The sequence below is a fragment of the Notamacropus eugenii genome, chromosome 1 (genome assembly GCF_028372415.1).
Source record: "Notamacropus eugenii isolate mMacEug1 chromosome 1, mMacEug1.pri_v2, whole genome shotgun sequence".
Taxonomy (NCBI): domain Eukaryota; kingdom Metazoa; phylum Chordata; class Mammalia; order Diprotodontia; family Macropodidae; genus Notamacropus; species Notamacropus eugenii.
The window spans coordinates 517,759,537-517,780,385 of record NC_092872.1 but is presented as its reverse complement, the minus strand read 5'-3'; the positions used below and the strand labels follow the sequence as shown (position 1 = coordinate 517,780,385).

Below are 20,849 nucleotides of genomic sequence, written 5' to 3'. Positions count from 1 at the left end.
GGAATTCAATAAGAAGCTGGTTTGCCTTGTACCCTCTTCCTGGGTCATTAGCTTCTGAAGTCCCCAAAGAGCCTTCTCATACAAAATACCTTCACCTGCATGTTGGCTGGATATTTCACTCTGTGGAGGATTGTTGTGAATTGGGGTTATACTGATGCTTGGTAAATACTGACTGATTAGGATGGAGGAAGTTTTTCCCCATTCATAGATGTAAAGAAAACTCAGGTGCCATGAAAGGATGCTTCTTTTCTCTCCTTGAGATCTATTTATTTTTCAGGGAACACAGTTTTGTTTTTTTTTAAATGTTTGCTTCAGCTAAAATTACTGTTTTAGTTAAGCCATCCTGCCCTTCTTATTCTCCCCTCTCCCCCCATCATCTGGCCAGATTGGAGCTCTGAGTCTGTTAGGTATGAAAAAACGAGGCATGGGAGGGAGAGTTGTCCTTAGAATCCAAGGCTGTCTCATTGGCAACCTACCACAGAAACTCTCATTACCCTCTTGTTTCCTGGATGAGCAGGAACAACAACAAAAAAATACAGTTCAGCAAAGCCCTATCTGTAACCTATCAGAAACCTCCTCTACAGCTTCATTTCCCTCCCCAGGGCTGCTAGAGTTTATCTCCCTGAATTTGGCCTGGATTGATTAAGTCCTTCCTGCCTAAACCTCAGGGAATAAGAAAGCTCAGATTACTAACTAGTCCTACTTTCTATGCCAAGTCTCCAAGATATCCTAGGCTAGAAAAGTGCTGGTGAGTGACTGGGACTTCTTGAATTATGTGTGTGTGTATGTGTGTGTGTGTGTGTGTGCGCGCGCCCATGCAGCCAAAGCTGGGGAAAGATGTTTAGAGTGGGACAGTTCAGGCACTGAATAGGAGTGGGAAGGGAACAGAATATTGACCTGGGAAAATATGTGGACCGAAGTGGACGGGATAGCAGGTGTTCCTGTATGTGTGTGGGAAGGACATTAGAGCAGGAGAGTTTTAGGTGACAGATTTGGTTTGGGTGTCTGTGGTAGGGTAGGGTTTTGGAGCTGAGAGAAAGGAGGGAATAGGAATCCAAAATGGAGTGTCTGCTAGAGCTGGGAAAAGTGTGGTGGGTTGTAGTCTGTTTCCACACTTGTCCAGGTTAGGCTAAATCAAGGGTTCTTAATTTCTGCCCCATGAACTAGCTTAAAAAAACCCCAAACAAAACCAAATACAAACAACCCCAAACCCCACAACATTTTGATAAAGGTATTTCATTAGAGTTAGTTTCCTTTGTAATCTCATCTTATTTTATGTATTATTTTGATAAGGGGTCTACAGGCTTCTCCAGACTGCCAAAGTGGCCCCTGACTTTGGAACCCCTGGACTAGAGGATCCCCAAGGCCTCTTTCAATCCTAACATTTTATGACTCTTCACGGGACAGGCTGAATGGTCTAGTGGAGGGAGAGCTGTTTTGGGACTGGGTTAGAGCTGGTCAAGTCCTGCTTCTGACTCATACTACCTATGTTTCTAACTGTGCCTCAGGCAACTGTCTAAGCCTAGAAGTTCTCGGTCAGGTGCTTGCTACATCGCTTTAGGAAGACTCCTCATGAGGAGTTTTATAGTTTAAGCCAATGAAATCGCAGGTGCTGATTTTTTTTAAGTGCATGAACCTAGGAGAAGTCCGTGCCACCTTCTAGCTCTGTGTCCTTAGACAAATACCTTTCCCCACTCTGGGCTTCAGTAAAGTGAGAGGGTAGGAATAGATGACCTCTAAAAAAGCGTCTGCCAACCCCTGCGATTCTGGGGCTCCTGGCAGACGAGGTGCCCACCCACCCCGTCCCAATTCCTTGCAGGTTATTCCTTTTGGAGAGCAGAAGATGTGGAGGGGAGGGAGAGTGAGGGGAAGCATGGGGGTATTTGCATACAGGGGTGCCTCTATGGATCTGGACCCGGGGAGGGGCGAGTAACGTGGGGGGTAGTTTGAGTTGGGATCCAGCCCAGGGAGGAAACCTGTGGCTCCGCCTGACTGACTCTCCCCTCCCTTCCCCCTCCCATCCTTCCCTAGGACTCGGCAGGCGTGGGAGTCCACCGGACATGGCCCATGGTGCGGTACTGACCTGGGCCTGGGCTCTGGCTCTGGGAGCGATCCCACGGACCCAAGCGGGCTGTGCGGAGCTCGGTCGCTGCTGTCCCGGCCGGGACCTGACGTGCGTCTCCCGGGGCTGGACAGCGGCGGGTCTCTCGCTGGGCTCCCAGCCCTGTTATTGCGACCAGGCATGCAGCGCAGCCGGGGACTGCTGCCAGGATTATGGGAGTGCCTGTCCAGGTGGGAGCCGGGCGAGGATGAGCAGGGAGCGTGGGCGTGGGCGGTCCACAGGGACTCGGAGAGGCGCGGGACGAGGGTGACCGAGCCTGGGATAGGGGCACCGGCACCGAGAAGGAGGTCTGAGAGTGGGAAGAGGGGCTCGGCAGTGAGGAGAGGAAGGAAAGCAGGAGCCCAGATCGACAGGTGATCTAATTCAACCCCACTCATTTGGCAGATGAGGGAACTGAGACCCAAGAAAGTGAACCTACTTCCCCAAAGTCATAGGGTGGGGTGAGGCTATAAAGTGGTCAGTGGGATGAAGAGGGGGCTGGGACCAGGCCTGGGGTAGAGGGGTCCTAGTTAGGAATAGGACTATGTTAGATTAGGGTTAGGGTAGAAATTAGGACTGTGGGGAAGAGGGACTCTGGGCCTGGCATGGAGTTAGGGACCTCAGGCAGGGGCATGGAAAGGCAAAAGAAACTCAGGGATTTGTAAAGGAATTCTTGAGGAGCTGATAGGAGAGGGCCATAAGGGATGGGACCCCCACACCACCACTGGTCTAGCTCTCCCCTTACTCCGAGGGCTTTTATGATGGTGTCTGAAGTTACTGACTGGTCAGTGACAGTATAACTTCCTAAGTGAATTAGAGTAATAGGACTCAGACTATCACCATCCCTGTATCATCTTGATTAAAACCATTACTATCATAACCAACAATAATCATTATCTGCATTAATAATGAGTATTCATGGAGTATGATTTAAGTGAATGCTTATTCTGCTTCTTGGAGATGTAGAACTTCCTTAAGATAAGAGGTTATTTTACCTCCCTCCCCTTAAAAAAATTCCGCAGACTCACAGAAAGTTGAGGCACTGAGGAGATGCTTTCATTCTTGGCTATGTTATTTTTCAGTTTCTTTCCAACGTGAGAATTTTCATCTTTACCTGATCAGGGTTTGGCTGGACCTGGAATGGTGATGGCTTTTCTTTACCTTTAATGCTGACTATTTATCATGCCTTGTGTGGTAGGAAGAATCCTAGGTGAGGAGTCAGAGACCAGATTCTGGCTCTGATTCTGCCTCTGATTCCCTGTGTGATATTAGGAGTCAGCATCCTTCCCGATTCTGAGCCTCAATTTCCCCATCTGTAAAATGAGGGGATTGGATCAGATGAGCACTAAGATCTAGCTTTGACATTCTAGCCTTGAGATAAAAGTCAGAAGACCCAAATTCTAGGCCTGGCATTGTCCCCACCTCACTGTATAACCTTAGGTGTCACTTCCCCTTGGTGAATATCAGGTTTATTTCCTGTAAGATGAGGGGGTTGAACTAAATGATTTCTAGGATTCCCTAGAGCACTGACATAACATAATTCTAAGGTATTAACATAATAAGGTTACCTTTTCTGGAAACACTTTCATTTTAAAAGAGGGCACAAGTTCTTAATTAAAGAACTGAGGGAATTACCAGTGGTTAGACTTTTAGTCATTTGTGGGGGAAAGTGTTGTTTTTGATGGGTGAGGCAGAGGGGGTGGGAGGGAAGTTCATTCCATGTTAAATCACACTAAAGGTACCAGATGTGTACTGGTATATCCATATCTTCTCTGAATATTATGAAGCCACCAGACTGGCCTATTCTAAGCTTGGAAAATCATCTGCCTAGAACAACAAGATTGTTTTCTACCTCTACACATCTGGTACTTGCACATGCCTGCAATCATTCCACACATACTTGCAAGGGTGGATCCTCAGGGACTCAGAAACATCACAATTCCTTCTGCCTGGCATTCTTATATACATTTCCCAGTAAGAGAACTGAGGCACAGTTTCAGGGACATGCCTGTGGCCTGTGGGGTTCTAAACAGGGGCCAGGGATTTCATTGCAGTCCCAGAGAGAAGCCTTTCTATAGTTTCAAGTTGTTTCCACTTCTAATTGTTCATTTTCTATGTCCTGTAGTCACTTCCAACACTAATATCCATGTTATGTAGCTTTGACATTCTACAGTCTAAGGCTCCTTCCAGTGGAACATACTTGTATGAGTTGCTATTCACTGGTGGAAAGGGAGTGCTGTGGGGCCCTAGGAGGGGGAGATGGGCAGAAAAGACCAGTGGTTACATTGTTTGAAGGGAAATGTTCCCACATTCCTGACCCAGAGCCCACAAACCAGTTGATGTTATCAACACCTCATCATTCTCCAGAATATAAAGAGCTCTGACCAGGGTGGCAAGAGGTGTGCAAGAGGGTGGGTGAGAGGGGGATGATAAAGACAATTCCTTGTGTTCATCAAAGCTTCTGTTCCCTTTGTTTGCCCTGTTTTAGGTCCTGATTTATACAGTAAGTACGAAAGGACTGTGGGACCAGAAACCAACTTTCTGATTATGGGTTGGCACATCTCCATCTGCTTATAAACAATCCCAGATTCAGCAGAAATTATTTTAGGGGCTCAAGGCCAAGGAACTGAAAATTTTGTGAGTTCAGGAATCAAGGAAACTATGATCCAAAATTTCCTATTTACAGTATTAGGGAATTCTATTCAATTTATAGAATCAGAGCATTAGTGCTAGATGGGAGCTTAGAAGATAGAATATTAGAATTAGAAGAAGCTTGAAAAGAAGAGAATGTGAGAGCTAGAAATAACCTGAGAACAAAGAATATTGGAACTGAAAGGGATCTTAGAATACCGAATGTTAGATCTGGAAGTGACTTTTGAGATCACCTAATCTAACCCCTTCCCTTGTTTTACAAAGAAAAAGCTGGGACTCAGAGTGAGGAAGGCCACAGAAAGAGTAAGTAAAAGAGCTGGAACTAAAAGCTAGGTGGTTTGATTATGACTCCAGAGCTCCTTCCACCATATACATCTTTATGAATCAATTACCCTTACCAGGCACTGTGTTAAGTGTGAAGTGAAAATGAAAGTGACACAGGGATCTAGCTGCCCTCCCTAATGTGCCAGGCTCCCACCTGTGCCACATGCCCTGTCTGGGTAGGCAGATGAAGACTTCTCAGTCCCAACTTCTTCCAGCTCTTCTCGAGTTCTAAGGTTACTTGTCCCTTGTGTCTCTGCCTCCATCCACTGGCAATTTCCTTTTCTTGTTTAATTTTGCTGTTGTTAACAAATCACTTGAACTGTATATTGTAGTAATCAAAAGTTTTGTTGGGAAAATCATGTTAATATCAAGTAGCAGCAAGTAGATAACTCAAAAGACCTGAGATAACCTAAAATCACAGCAGGTACCATCAACTGAAAATGTCATTTCCTCCTTTCCTTCCATGACTCTAGCACTCAAATTTGGGGTTCTATGTATCTAAGTTTCCTTAGCTGAGCTACTCAAAGAGGTTCTTAATCTAGAGGAAAAGGGGAAAGGGACAGGACCTGCCAAAAACACTACTTTCAGATGTTGTTTCGTGATTGAAGTTCTAGATGGTTTTGTTTTGTCTTAAACCTACTGCACTCTGAAACTGGGATTCCATTGGGGCTCTGCCTGAGGGCTCCTCTGGACCCTCCTAACTTGAGAGTGATTATCAATAGTAACTGTTGCTGTTTCCGTCCCAGCCTGATGTCTTTCTTTTCTTGACCTCATTAAAGGGGCCATGCCCTGGCTACTTCCTAAACAGGCCTATTCAGTGAATGGACGTTGCCTCATCCTAAAGTGCCTGCAAAGACCTTGGCCTAAAGGGCCCACGGTCCCCCTGTGCATCCTGGGTCATGTTCAGTCATCCTGATGAATATCTGGTCACTGGATTCAGATGGGTCTGGAGGGGAAGTGAGGCTAGTGACCTGCACAGCCCTCCCTCACTCAAAGCAAAGTCAAGTGCAAGTCATGTCATCATTTCTCTGATGGCATGGTTTTCTTCAGCAACAAAGGACAAACACAACAATCTAGATGGTTTTGTAGCCACCTTATTTTTTTAAAAAATGCATTGACTAATAACTTAATCTTTTGATGCACAAGACACAAAATAAAATTTTAATATAAAAGGATTAATGTTTCACAAGCCCTGAGGTCCGTATTGATCTTAAAAGGAGTCTACTTGTGCTTTTAGGAGAGAGAAGGAAAGTGGAGGAGGAAATGAGAATTGCTACCTTGGCCTGAACAGATTTTTAGTGATGTAGGTCCTATCCTGAACATAACATGTGCATAGTTCATTTATACTGCTCTGGTTCAGTAATGTCTCTTTGGGTATTGGTGACTCCTCATACACTTGTCATGGCAACTGTTCCTTCCACCTCCCTGGATCCCCTTACTCTTCCTCCTTTTGCTCCCAAAAGATAAGAGGGAGTAGCTTGGGAATTAAGGCCACCTCTGTACACAAGCAGATGCAGTAGTCACTTAATTTTGCTCAAATGGACTAGATCTTGGTACCATCAATGTCTCCATTGCCTGGAATAGGTGGACTCTTGAATTAGATTGCTCTGATCTATTCCAGGAATAGGAGAGATGACCATCATACCCTACCCAGCTCAGGGTGGGATATGGAAGATTCACACTGGCATATGATCACAGTCATTTTTTCTTCTCAACGTGACATTCTCCATCCTTTTTGCTTTCTGCCTTCACAAGTAGGAATGTGGGTCGATGCCTCATATCTGGCTCCCTGGGATGTCACTTTTAGAACCTTCTTCCATTGAATACTCTTTTCTCTCCAAAGCCTTCTCTGGGCAGAACGTGTCCTTTGTCTGCCCTGATTTAAGTCTTTCCCCAAAATTTCTTGGGGTGATATCCTTTCTTTATGTCTCTGGGGATAGGTAGATGACTCAGTGGCTAAGAGAGCTAGACTTGGGGTTAGGAAGGCTAGCTGTATGATCCTGGGCAAGTCACTTAGCCTTTGTTTCCTCATCTATAAAATGCGGATAATAATAGCACCTATTTCATTGGGTTGTTGTGAAGATCAAATGAGATGACATATATAAGATGACTTGGAAATCTTAAAATGCTATATAACCACTAGCTACTACACTACTACTTTCTGTAGTAAAATTTTCAGACTCTGAAAATTCTTGGGAGGTACACCCTGATGTTTGTGCCACACATTACAAACACACATAAATAAGTATATGTTGTTGTTGTGCAGTCATGTCTGACTCTTTGTAACTTTATTTGGGGTTTTCTTGACAAAGATACTGGTGATTTCCCATCTCCAGATCATTTTACAGATGAACAAACTGAGGCAAACATGGTTAAGTGACTTGCCCAGGGTCACACAGCTACTAAATATCTGGGACAGGATTTGGACTCAGGAAGATGAGTCTTCTTGACTGTAGGCCCAGTGTTCTACCCCCTGTGCCACCTAGGTGCCTGTTATACCTTGAACAGCTTTAAATTAAGATTGCCCAAGGAGTCCATGACACAAAAAGAGCAGGAAAATTTTCCTCTGGTTTGGTTGATGGTCAGTATCCCAGATTCTCAGCCTTACTCTCATGTCTGTGATAGCAGTTTCTCTTACTCTCTCAGATTATCTTTACCCCATTCTGGAATTATTTTAGCTTCAGACTCATGTGCTCTACAGGACACCAGGCTTCATCTGCATTTATGATCTTATTTCCTGGCTGATAGTACACCATGAACTCAGAGTTGGCTAGTGCTTCTGCCCATCCCTGGCAGATAGCATCCAATTTGGCACTGGTCACAATATACATATTCTTAGAACTTATTAGCGAAAACCTACTTCAAAGCCAAGAATGCCAAAATGTGTATGGGATAATGAGTCTCCCTCTCAGTAAGTTCCTAACTAGAAAATGTAATCAGCTTTTGATGCCAATTTGTTGGAGGAGGCCCCAGCATCAACACTCTCTTAGTTTCGGTTGGATATTAGGATGAAACACAGCACACTCAAGGCATTGAAATGTTAACAAGAGGAGGTTTACTTTGCTCTAACATGGCAAGGATATGCAACAGAGATACAATGATTTTAGCTTCTCTGGACATGACTTCCCTTGTCTCCATATGAGAAAATTCCTGGTCATCAGGGTAGGATACGTTGAAGGAGGACATCATGCCTTTTGTGGCCTTCAGAAATGCATCAAGTCCAAGGAAACCGCTCTTTTTGGCTGGCACTTTTTATGCCCTTAGATGACTAGGGAGCTGCATCAGGGAAGCCAGGGGACAGCTTTATGTTCTTTTAGGAAAAGCTAATTCATGTTGCAGGAGGGAAGAAAGAGGAGTGGTCCAAACCCATGTTGTGGGGAAATGCTGGTAGATGTTCCTATAACCCCATTGTTTTTCTGGGGTAAGATTTCTCACAAGCCTTCCAGGCTAGCATCAGTGTGTAACACAATATGCTTACTCGAATTTGAGAAGCCAGGACCAGTGCACATGTGAACCAGTCCCTTAAAACATTTAATTTTTTGTCATAATGACTTCCAAATGGTGCCAAAGGGGTGAGATTGTTCCCTTTTTTGCCCTTCTGTGTCCAGTACTTCTCAACCATACACCTGCAAGTGAGCTCATTGAGAGACTTAGCGATGGTGGTGCTTTTCTGACAGTTGCCAACAAATCCTAGAACATGTCTTAGCTCTTGAAGATTCTAGGTATAGGGAAAAGCCTGCACAAAAACATGGAAGCAGTGTTTTGAGTTCAGGGAACCAAACATGTACTCCATGTTCTGCATGAGGGTGAATAACGTGTAATAAATTTGCAATAAAATAGTCTCAAGTTAGATTGTGAAGGACTTTATATGCCAAACTGAGTTTGTTTTTTATCCTAAAGACAAAAGGAAGCTCCCAAAGTTTTGGAGCAGGGGGGTCATCAAGCTTACATTGTGCTTTAGGAAGAAAATTTTGGTAGTTATGTGGAAGATGGATTAGAGAGGGCAAGCTTAGCAGCTGGAGGTCCAATGAGGAGACTGTTGCAACAGTCCACGTAAGAAGTGATGAGGTGGCTAAATGAATAAAGAGAAAGGGATGGGTACCAACGGATGTCGTGGAGGTAGAATCAACAAGTGTTGATATGGGGGATGAGGGAGAGAGAAGAGTTGAAGATGATTCCTAGACTGTTAAGCTGAGTGATTCAGAGGATGGTTGTGCCCCAGATAGAACCTGAAAAGTTTGGAGGAGGGATGGAAAAAAAAGGCTCTTATCTTTGTATAGTGAGTACTTTGTCTTTGCACTGGCAAGCTTATTATCTTTTTCAGTAGATACCTCATTTCATGTTCCATCCATCTCCCTCTCTCCAGGAAGATTTTAAAATTTCTTGCCAAGCTCTTGTCCTCCATAGGGGATCTAGCAACTAATTTCCAGACATCCTCTTCAACTTTTATCTCTTTGGGGACATTGGAGTGTTCTGTTGTATCAGGTAATTGGCAAGAAAACAGACATCGTTCCAGAATAGCTTTATCACAGTATTCAGTGGCTAATCCTGAAACTAACAGTGCTTGATGGAGTTCCACTGCCACTAGGATACACAACTTTTTTCTTTTTTACTTTGATTTTTGTTTTTTCAATTAACAAGTATTTATTTTTTTCTCTTCTTACCTCCCCTCCTAGCGACTGGAAAAAAAAAAGGTGAGAAGCAATACTTATGTAACAACTATGCATAGTCATGCAAAATAAATCCCCACTTTGGCCAAGTCCAAAAAAAATGTATCTCATTCACACAGAGGCAGCTAATAGGTTCAGTGGATAGAGTTCTAGAACTGGAGTCAAGAAGAACTGAGTTCAAATTTGGCCTCATACACTTACAGGCTGTGTGAACTATGGACAAGACACCTAGCTTCTATTTGCCTTAGTTTCCTCATCTGTAAAGTGAGATAATAATAGCACCTATCTCCTAAGGTTGTGAGGATCAAATGAGATGATATTTGTAAAGCACTTGGAATAATTCTTGAAACCTAGTATATAGTAACAGTATGAGTGAATAAATTATTTTGTCTATATAATTACCTAAAATAAATTAATTAAGTTTAATTAATTATTTAATTTATTGAATTTTTATTTAATATTAAATATTTAATTTATTAAATTAATTAAATAAATTTTATTAATTAAAAATTAAAAAGAAATTTAACTGAGATGTTAAGTGACAATGTCTTTTTGACTCCAAATTCCAGTGATCTATCCACAGCTTACAAAGTTGGGTTTTCTCCTTTCCTTTCCCTCCTTCCCTACTCTATCATTTGAATGACTGGAATGCTGAGAATCCAGGGTATTCTAGTCAAGTCTCTCTGTAAAAATTACTCTAAATCTAGGGGGAGAAGAATTGTTTTGGGGGAGTAGAAATTGTCATAAACATCTCCCATAAGCACTGAAGGTGCCATCCCCTTCAGCTTCCTTTTATCCTTCAACATCATATAGGTTGTGAGGCACGAACTTCCCTTTGTGCTACACTCATCTGATCAGAGAAGAAGGTTAAAAGTAAAGACTTGTGGAAGATAAAATTGTAGAGGTCAAATCACTGATTGTGAGATCTGGGAGGGACCTTAGATCAGAGAAAGTCAGAACCAGGAGAGATCTTACCTTTAAAACAAGGAATGGAGAAGCTGGCATGAGTCTTTCTAATCATATAGTCCAACTCAATCATTTTGCAGGTGAGCAAACTGAGGCCCAGAGACATGCCCAAAACTACATAGTGGCAGAGGTGGGACTAAGCTCCCCTGGGCTCCAACTAATGCAGGTGGCATGATGTTACCTGGGTAACTTGGACAGGCTGACTCGCTTTAACTCGGGTTGTTCAGGTGCTATTGCTGTTAAGTTTAAGTTAGTGCTTTCTACTAGGAAAACATTGTAGTAATATACATTATATACATAGGATATATACAGTGTAAAGGAATATTATAAATAAATTATATATAGATACACTAGAATTTTCTGAAATATTGCCACCTAGTGGTGTAGATTTTGCTATGACGAGTTCCATTTCCTGAGCACTTTGTATGTGAGGCAATTTTTATAGAGTTAATGGTTTCATTTCCCCTTTCCACCGCTAAGGGGAAATGAAACTGTTAACTTTATAAAAACTGGGAAATGAAGCTATTAACTCTATAAAAATTGCCTCACATACAAGATAGATTGATAAGATAAATTTGGGGTGAATTTTCATTTTGAAATCAGGTTTCTTTCCCTCAATAATAATTACCTCTTGTTATAAGAGGAAAGTTATATTAGATAGATTCTGTTAGGGAGTGACCTCTCTATAATAATAGATATTAGGAAAATCCTCTCCTTCTGCCTCACCGAGGTTGTCATGATACTGCCTGGTTGCGGCTTTCATCTTATCCAGCAGGTTTGTATTTCTCAGTGCACTTTGTAGATTTATCATCCGTGTCCTTCTTCGTGTTTGTGGGTGTGCCTCAGGGTTCTAGCCTGGATTATTTTCTTTTTTTTTCTCTCTCTACTCTTTCTCAGTGATCTCCTTAACTTACATGAATTTAACTCTTTATGTTGGCTCTCACATCTCCATAGTCAGTTCATACCTCTCCCTGAGCTCCATTTCTGACTTTCTAAATACTTGCTGGACATTTCCATCTGGATGTTCCATCGACATTAAATCCAAAGCAGAACCCATTCTATTGTTCCCTAAGCCCAGCCATCCTCATTTTCCTGTTTCTGTCAAGGACATACCATTCTTCCAATTACCCAGGTATGAAATCTAGGAACCATCCTCAACTCTCTACTCTCACTCACGCCTCCGTATCTAATCAGTTTTAAAGTCTTGATTCCATCTCCTTAACAGCTCTCAAATGTCTTTCTTTCTTTCTTTCCTTCCTTCCTTCTTTCTTTCTTTCCTTCTTTCTTTCTCTTCTTTTCTTCCTTCTTTCCTTTTTTATTTCTTCCTTCCTTCCTTTCTTAATTTTTTCTTCCTTCCTTCCTTCCTTTTTCTCACAGACCACAACCCTAGTTCAGGTGCTCATTGCCTCTTACTTGGGTTATCAATAGCTTCCTAATGGATCTCCCTAGTTCTCTCTTCTCTACTCCATTCTCCACACAGTTATCAAACTGATATTCTTAAAACACAGTTTTGATCATGTCATTCTCCTACTCAAGAATTTCAGTGGTTTTCTATTGCCTATGAGATAAAATGCAAATTTTTTGTTTGCCATATAAAGCCCATCACATTCTGACTTCAGTCTATTTTCCCAGGCAGATTACATATTATTCTGCTTCACACTCTTTGCATCAGGCAAACTGGCCTACTTCCTTTTCTCTATCTCCTGATTCCTTTTCTATTTATGCCTAGAAAGCTCTTTCTCCTCACCTCTGTCTCTTGGGATCCTTGGCTACCTTTCAAAGCTCAATTTCAGTGCCATCTCATTCAAGAGGCCCTTCCTAATTCCCATAGATGCTAGCAGACAAGACAGAGGATCAAAAGTCCATAGATTTCTAGTGGGAAGGACCCTTAGAGATCAGCTAGTGTTGTCCCTTCATTTTACTGAGGTTCAAAGATTTAAACAAACTTTCTCAAGGTCACTCAGCCAGTACGTGGAAGAATCAAGAGTTTAGCTCAGGTTCCATGGCTCCAAATCCATGTTCTTTCCACCATACTATACAATTCCTATTCTGCTGAAGCCTCAGTTTTCTTGTTTTTTTTCTTTTTATTAATTAATTTCTTTTTGGTTTTCAACATTCACTTCCACAAGATTTTGAGTTCCAGCTTTTCTCCCCATTCTTCCCCTCCCCCCCAAGATGGCATACATTCTGATTATCCCCTTCCCCCAATCTGCCATCCCTTCTATCACTCCCCTTCTCTTCTCTTATCCTTTTCCCTACTATTTTCCTGTAGGGACAGATAGATTTCTATACCCCATTGCCTTACATCTTATTTCCCAGTTGCATGTAAAAGCAGTTTTTAACATTTGTTTTTAAAACTTTGAGTTCCAAATTCTCTCCCTTCCTCCCTCCACACCTACCCTTATTGAGAAGGCAAGCAATTTGATATAGGTTATACATGTGTAATCATGCAAAGCACCTCTATGATAGTCATATTGTGAAAGACTAACTATATTTCCCTCCATCCTACCTGCTCCCAATTTCCTTGTTTTTTAAGTGAAGGACTTGGACTAGGTGATCTTCAAAGTAACTTTCAGCCCAAAAACTGTGTGTCTGTATGTGAACTTAAGCTTGTTTCATAATCATTGACTCTAAGACAGACAGCATGGTGCAGTGGAAAGAACATTGCACCTACCACCTGGAAATCTGGGTTTGCCTCCTGCCTCCACCACTCAATAGCTGTTACCTTGGAGAAATCACTTCACTGCTTTCTGAACCTCAGCTTTTTCCTCTCAAATGACTTGCATAACTTTTCCGTTAGAACTATTCTGGGGAAAATAGTTTATAAACCTTAAATGCTATAGGACTAGGACTATTGTTTATATCTAGAAGGTATGTTAGAGGTTATCGAGTTCTTTTTCCTAATTTCACTAAGTATGTAAATGGAGAAACTGAGGCCCAGAAGGGGGAAGGGATTTATTCAAGGTCACAGAGTAGGCACAGCCAAGACTAGAACCCAGATCTTGTGACTTCCAGTCTAGAGCTCCTTCTGCTGCACTGGGATGATGCCATTTACTTTGCTGATAATTGCAGCCCACTAAGCAATAAAGCCGCTCCTATGGAAATCTTTGAGAATTGCCCTAATTTTGGAACCTCAGCAAATGAATAAATGCTGAGAAATAGCAGCACCTCAGACATGTGTGTCTTCATGTTGATTAATGGTCACTGAGCTGACCATTACACGGATAATCAAAGTATGTACGTCCCTTGTGGATTTTTATTTAGGAAATAAAATTAAAAGTTGGGTTTTGATGTGAGGGGTAAAATATTTGGACCAAGAGTCTGAAGGTATGAGTTTTAATCCCTGCTCTTTCACTAATGCCTGTGTGACCTTTGGCAAGTCACTTGGCCTCAGTTTTTATATTTGTAAAATGAGGAAGTTGGAGTAGATTATCTCTAAGATACTTTTACCAGTAATAATGATGATAATGATGATTTGCATTTCTATAACCCTTTTAGATAGCAGTCTCTGTCCAGCTCTGGCATTCTGATTTAGCACCGTGGAATGAATGCTGGACCTAGACTCAGGAGACCCGAGTTGGGATTCTGGCTGTGCCACTTGCCAGTCAAGTCACTTTAGGTAAACACTTCTCCTCTCTGAGTCTTCATTTTCTTATCTGTAAAATGAGAGTAAGAATAGAACTTTGTGAAGCTACCTGCCTCACAGAGTTGTGAGGAAAGTTGTTTGTAAAACACTATATGAATACAGTAATGATGATGGTGATTTGTTTGTGATTCTTATCTTGTGGAAGAGGAAACAAAGGATTTCCTCACTAACCCCAGCACCAAAGCATCTTCTTATTTGGAAGCTGCAAGAAGGCAAATGCATATTTGGTCTAGGGTCTAGAAATCTTACTGCAGCACCAGGGCTGAAAAGTTTAGGGCCTGAAGACTGTTATGAATTTATTATTTATTATTATTTATTAGGACCTAGCATTTGCAAATATTTCTCTTAGAGCATTTCCTTTGGAAGGAAGTATATAGCACTTATTAAGTACCTACTATATATCAGGCACTCTGCTTAGCATTTTACAAATACCTCACAATAACCCTGGGAGATCGGTGCTGTTATTACCCCCATTTTACAGAGGAGGAAACTGAGGCAGATAGTGGTTAAGTGACTTGCCCAGGATTATACATCTAGTGGCTGAGGCTGGATTTGAACTCACATCTTTCTGACTTAAGGACTAGTATTCTATCCATTGTGCAGTCTAATGACCTCCTTGAGGCAGTAAGGGTGCTCACCAAGGCAAGTTTCATTTTACCCTGTGATTTATTTCTGCAACTTTGATGCTCTAAGGATGATATAGTTCCTGTTTTGTAAGGGAGAGACAAAGGAAGAAAGAGGCACATGGGAGAGGGCCCTGACTGAGGTCATTTGGATGAAACTAGATGATGATGCTCTATCAATATGATTTTTGAAACTGATTTACTTATAATTTTATATATTAATGCTTATATTAGATGTCTAATATAGGAGACAGCTATATGGCTTAGTGGTCAGAGCATTGGGCCTGGAGTCTGAAAGACCTGAGTTCAAATCTGGCCTCAGACTTATTGCTGTGTGACCCTAGGCAAGTCACTTAGCTTCTATTTGCCTTAATCCACTGGAGAAGGAAATAGCAAACCACTCCAGTATCTTTGTCAAGAAAACAGCAAATGGCATCACAAAGAGTTGGACCTGACTGAACAACAACAAACATCTAATACAAGTATGTACCATGTTATACTCATACTATATAGTTTTAGCAATATCCATGACGTATAGATGAAAGCTCTCGGGAAATAGCACTGAATGAATATCTAGGAGAACTGAGTCTGACTCAGAGACTCACCTTGACCACTCACTCACTTGACCTGGGGCACTTCCCCCTCTGATGGGTCTGAGGTTCCCTATCTGTAGAATGTATTGAGAGGGGAAAGGGAGATCACTATTGACCTAATTGATCTCTAAAATCCCTTCCCACCTTTCATGTTCAGAATGGGTCTTATGAACTAGAGCTTGACTAATGAAAACCATGTCATTAGGAATGGCTGAAGAAAATGGTGGAGTCTACTCTGGGGAGGAGAAGGCTCAAGGAAAACATGAAACATTCAATTTACCCCCATCATTTCTATATCTCACTATATTACGCTGCCTTAAGTGGGTTCCTTGTTATTAAAGACCTTAAAATAATAATAATAATCATAATAGTTAGCATTTACGTAGTGCTTCAAGGCTTGTAAAACACTTTGTAAATATTATCTCATTTGATCCTCACTACAACCAGGAAGGTAAATGCTAATATCATCCCTACTTTACAGATGAGGAAACTGAGGCAAATGGGGTTAAATGACTTGCTCAGGGTCACCTAGGAAGTGTTTGAGTCCAGACTTGAACTCATAAGGATGAGTGCAGTACTCTATCCACTGCACTAGCTCCCCTCATTGACTTGTCACACAGCTAGTAAGTGTCTAAATTTGGATTTGAACTCAGGTCTTCTAACTTCAGATAGCTATGTGGCACAGTAGATAGAGCACTGGGCCTGAAGTCAAGAGGACTCTAGTGTGTTCTATAAGTGTCCCTATTTTTCCATATCCCTCCCAACATTTGTCTTTTTTCTTTTCTGTCATATTAACCAATCTGACATGTATGAGGTGGTACCTCAGAGTTGTTTTAATGCACATTTCTCTAATCAACACTGATTTAGAGCATTTCTTCATTTGACTAGAGATAGCTTTGATTTCTCCATCTGAAAATTATTGATCATATCCTTTGGACAATTTTTGACCAGTTGGGGAATGATTTGTATTCTTATAAATTTGACTCAGTTCTCTATATATTTAAGAAATGAGGCTTTGTTCAGAGAAACTTGCTGTAAAATCCTTCCCCCTCAACCCACAGTCTTCTGCTTTCCTTCTAATCTCAACTGCCTTGGTTTTGTTTGTGCAACACGTTTTTAATTTAATGTAATTTGGCTGCAATATCATTTGGTGCACATATATTTAGTACTGATATCACTTCATTGTCTATGGCACCTTTTAGCAAAATGTAGTTTCTCTGATAATCTCTTTTAATTGGATCTATTTTTGTTTTTGCTTTGTCTGAGATCATAATTGCTACCCCTGCTTTTTTTTTTTTTAACTTCAGATGAAGCATGATATAGTCTGCTCCAGCTCCTTACCTTCATTCTGTGTGTGTCTCTCTGCTTCAAGTGTTTCTTGTAAACAACATATTGTAGAATTCTGGTTTTTAATTCATTCTACTGCTTCCATTTTATGGGTGAGTTCATCTCATTCACATTTACAGCTATGATTACTAGTTGTATATTTCCATCCATCCTACTCCCCTCCCCCAGTTTATCATTTTCTCTCTCCTTTTATCCTGTCCTTCCTCAAAAGTGTTTTGCTTCTGATCAGTGCCCCCCCCCCCGCCCCAATCTACTGTCCCATCTCTCAGCCTCCCCTCATCTTATTCACTTCCCCTCCTACTTCACTGTAGGGTAAGTTATATTTCTATACCCAGCTGAGTGTGTATGTTATTCCCTCCTTGAGCCAATTCCAATGAGAGTAAGGTTCAAGTATTTCCTGTCACCCATCCCCATTCTCATCTTTGATCCACTGTAATAGCCCTTTTGCACTTCTTTTATGTGAGATGATTTATCCTATTCTACCTCTCCTTTTCCTTCTCCCAATGTATCCCTTTCTCACTCCTTAATTTTATTATTTTTTATATATCCCATCATAGTCAATTCACAGCCAAGTCCTCTGTCTATGGATACTCCTTCTAATTCCCCTGATAATGATAAAATTCTTAGGAGTTATAAGTATCATTTTCCCATGAAGGAATGTATACAATTTAACTTTATTGAATCCCTTGTGATTTCTCTTTCCTGTTTACTTTTTAATGCATATCTTGAGTCTTGTATTTGAAAGTCAAATTTTCTATTCAGCTCAGGTGTTTTTTTATCAGAAATTCTTAGAAGTCCTTTATTTCATCAAATGTCTATTTTTCCTGCTGAAGGATTATACTCAGCTTTACTAGGTAAGTGAGTCTTAGTTGTAATCCTAGCTCCTTTGCTCTCCAGAATATCATATCCCAAGCCCTCTGATCCTTTAATGTAGAAGCTGCTAAATCTTGTATTAACCTGACTTTCACTCAGTGATATTTGAATTGTTTATTTCTGACTACTTGCAATATTTTTTCCTTAATTTGAGAGCTTTAGAATTGGGGTATAATATTCCTAAGAGTTTTCATTTTGGGATCTCTTTCAGGAGGTGACTAATGAATTTTTTCAATTTCTATTTTACCCAGTGGTTCACGGTAGTTTTCTTTGATAATTTCTTGAAATGTTATGCCTAGGGTCTTTTTTTGATTGTGGTTTTCAGGTAGTCCAATAATTCTTAAATTATCTCTCTTCATTCTATTTTCCAGTTCAGTTATTTTTCCAGTGAGATATTTCACATTTTCTTGTTTTTTTCCATTCATTTGATTTGATTTTATTGCTTCTTAATGTCTTATGGAATCATTAGCTTCCACTTAGTCAATTCTAATACTTAAGGAATTATTTTCTTTAATGAACTTTTGTGCCTCTTTTTCCATCTGGCCAATTCTGTTTTTTGAGGATTTTTTTTTTTTTACCTCATTTTCTGTTTGGCCAATTCTGCTTTTTAAGGAGCTGTTCTTTTCTAGTGGATTTTTGTACCTCTTTTAACATTTGTCCTGTTCTGTTTTTTATGGGGTTATTTTCTTCAGTATTTTTTTTGTTACTCTTTCACCAAGTTGTAGACTCTTTTTTCCCCAAGATTTTCTTTTTTCTTTTTTAAATTAATTTTATTTATTTTAGTGTTCTACAATCACTACCATATAACTTAGATTCCCCCCCCCTTTTCTGCCCCCCCTTCCCCGAGAGAGCATACAATTTTATATAGGTTCTATGCACACATTCCTATTCAATACATTTTCACTATAGTCATGTTGCATAGAAGAATTAAAATGAGTGGGAAAAATCATATAACAAACCAAAACATAAAACACATATAAAAAATGATCTGCTACATTCTGCGATTGAATTCCACAGTTCTTTCTCTGGATGTGGCCCCATGATTTTCTTGTATCACTCATTTCTTTTTCCAATTTTTCCTCTACCTCTCTTGAATTTTAAAAATTCCTCCAGGAATTATTTTTTGGATGTGAAATCAATTAACACTCTTATTTGAGGCTTTTCATGTAGCTGTTTTGATATTGTCTTCTCAGTTTGTGTTTTGGTCTTCCCTGTTACCATAGTAACCTTCTATTGTCAGGTTATTTTTTGTTGTTTGCTCATTTTCCAACCTATTTCTTGACTTTTAACTTTCTATTAAAGTTGGGCTCTGTTCTTGGGGAGAAGGAAGGACTATCTCAAACTTTACATTTTTGTGCTACTGTTTTCAGAGCTACTTTTGGGGGTGTGTAAGTTTTCAGGTCTTCCAAGGTGGTAGGATCTAAGCAGAGGTGTGGTCACTCTTCTTCTGGCTTATGCTCAGGTTTCTGAGTGACCAAAAGCATTCTTTTCCACCCTGGAACTTCGACCAGGGTCCCTGTTCCTGTTAGGGCTCCTTCTCACCCTGGGACTTTGACCCAGAACTAAATATAGGCAATGCAACAGAATCCTGCTCCCAGGGCCCTTGTAATCTCCTTCTGATCAGTTGTCTGAGCCTCTCAGAGTCTGTGGGCTGAGAGCCTCAAGGCCTGCTGCTGACTTGCTGGGGGTAGAGTCTGTACTAGATTGCATTTCACTTTCACGCTAGTGAGACAGATCTTCCTTGTCAACCTCCTAAGTTGTCTTGGGCTGGAAAATTGTTTCATCCCATCATTTTGTTGGTTCTACCATTCTGAGGCATTATTTTAACATTGTTTGAAGGGGAATTGGGGAGAGCTCAGGTGAGTCACTGACTTTACTCACATTCCACTTGTTTAGGTGTGTGTGTTTGTCCTTCGTTGCTGAAGAAGATCATGCCATCAGAGAAATAAAGACATGACTTGCACTTGACTTTGTTTTGAGTGAGGGAGGGCTGTGCAGGTCACCAGCCTCATTTCTCCTCCAGAGCCATCTGAATCCAGTGACCAGATATTCATCAGGATGACTGGAGATGACCCAGGATGAGGCAGTTGGGGTTAAGTGACTTGCCCAAGGTCACACAGCTAGTGAGTGTCAAGTGTCTGAGGTGAGATTTGAACTCAGGTCCTCTTGACTCCTGCACTGGTGCTTTATCCACTGCACCACCTAGCTGCCCCTCGTTTAGGTATGTTTGGACTATATTACTTCTGAGATCCTTTCCAATGGAAATTTTCATAGGTGATAATAATGATAATCAATGCTTTATATTTGTATGTATTCTATTTTATACCATTCATACTTCTCATCTGTTATCTCATTTGATCATCTCAACATTTCTGTGAGGTATGCATCATTATGCCTGATTTACAGATGGGAAAACAGTGACAGAGAGTTTATGTGACTTGCCTGATCAGTTAGTGGTAAATGGATGAGTTGGAGCTCAGTGTTTTTTCCATCACAATGTAATCCTCTCTGGGGCATAATTTGGCTCAGATGTCAGAGAAAGGTCTGGAAAGGTTTGGAAGGTCTGGGAGAGTCACACCATGAATCTCTGTTTGTTCTTCCAGCTGTGACCTGCGCAGTGTCTGAGTGGAGTGGCTGGAGCCGGTGTGTTGAACCCTGTACTGTCACTTTTCGAGTTCGAAGGAGACAAATCTTAAGAGAGCCAAGGAATGGCGGTGGCCCCTGCCCCACACTGGAGGAGAGGGCCGGTTGTGTGGAATACTGGAGCCATGAGGGGGTGGAGTGCCAACAGGCCCTGAGTGAGTGCCAGGAAGGGGCCAAAGGGACAAGGCAGAAAGTTGAGGGTTTTCTGAAACAGCAGGCTGGGAAAACTTTCAAAAAGCCCCAAGTGCCAGAGGAGATAGCATGATATAAAAGCTCCCAACCTCCTTGAAATCTCAACTAAATTGCCACCTTCTACAGGAAGCCTTCCCTCACTCCTCTTAATTCCAGTGCTTTCTCTCTTTTAATTATTTTCTATTTATCTTCTGCAGAGCTTGCCTTCTATATATGTGT

The 20,849-nt window shown here is 41.2% G+C and overlaps 1 protein-coding gene across 3 annotated transcripts in view; it reads left to right on the top strand.

Moving 5' to 3' along the window:
- Window positions 1–561: 561 nt before the first annotated feature.
- The window catches only part of LOC140520009 (somatomedin-B and thrombospondin type-1 domain-containing protein-like), a 54,536-nt gene continuing 34,248 nt past the window's right edge, over window positions 562–20,849 (top strand). The window contains exons 1-3 of one of the 3 annotated variants that reach the window (XR_011972356.1): window positions 562–748; window positions 2,032–2,292; window positions 20,399–20,593. Coding sequence is in view for 2 of the 3 variants with exons in the window: in XM_072633593.1 (XP_072489694.1) it covers window positions 2,061–2,292; window positions 20,399–20,593 (427 nt within the window). In the remaining variant the exon portion in view is untranslated. The remainder of the gene's footprint in view (window positions 749–2,031; window positions 2,293–20,398; window positions 20,594–20,849) is intronic. The other 2 variants (XM_072633593.1, XM_072633592.1) reach the window with 2 other exon arrangements.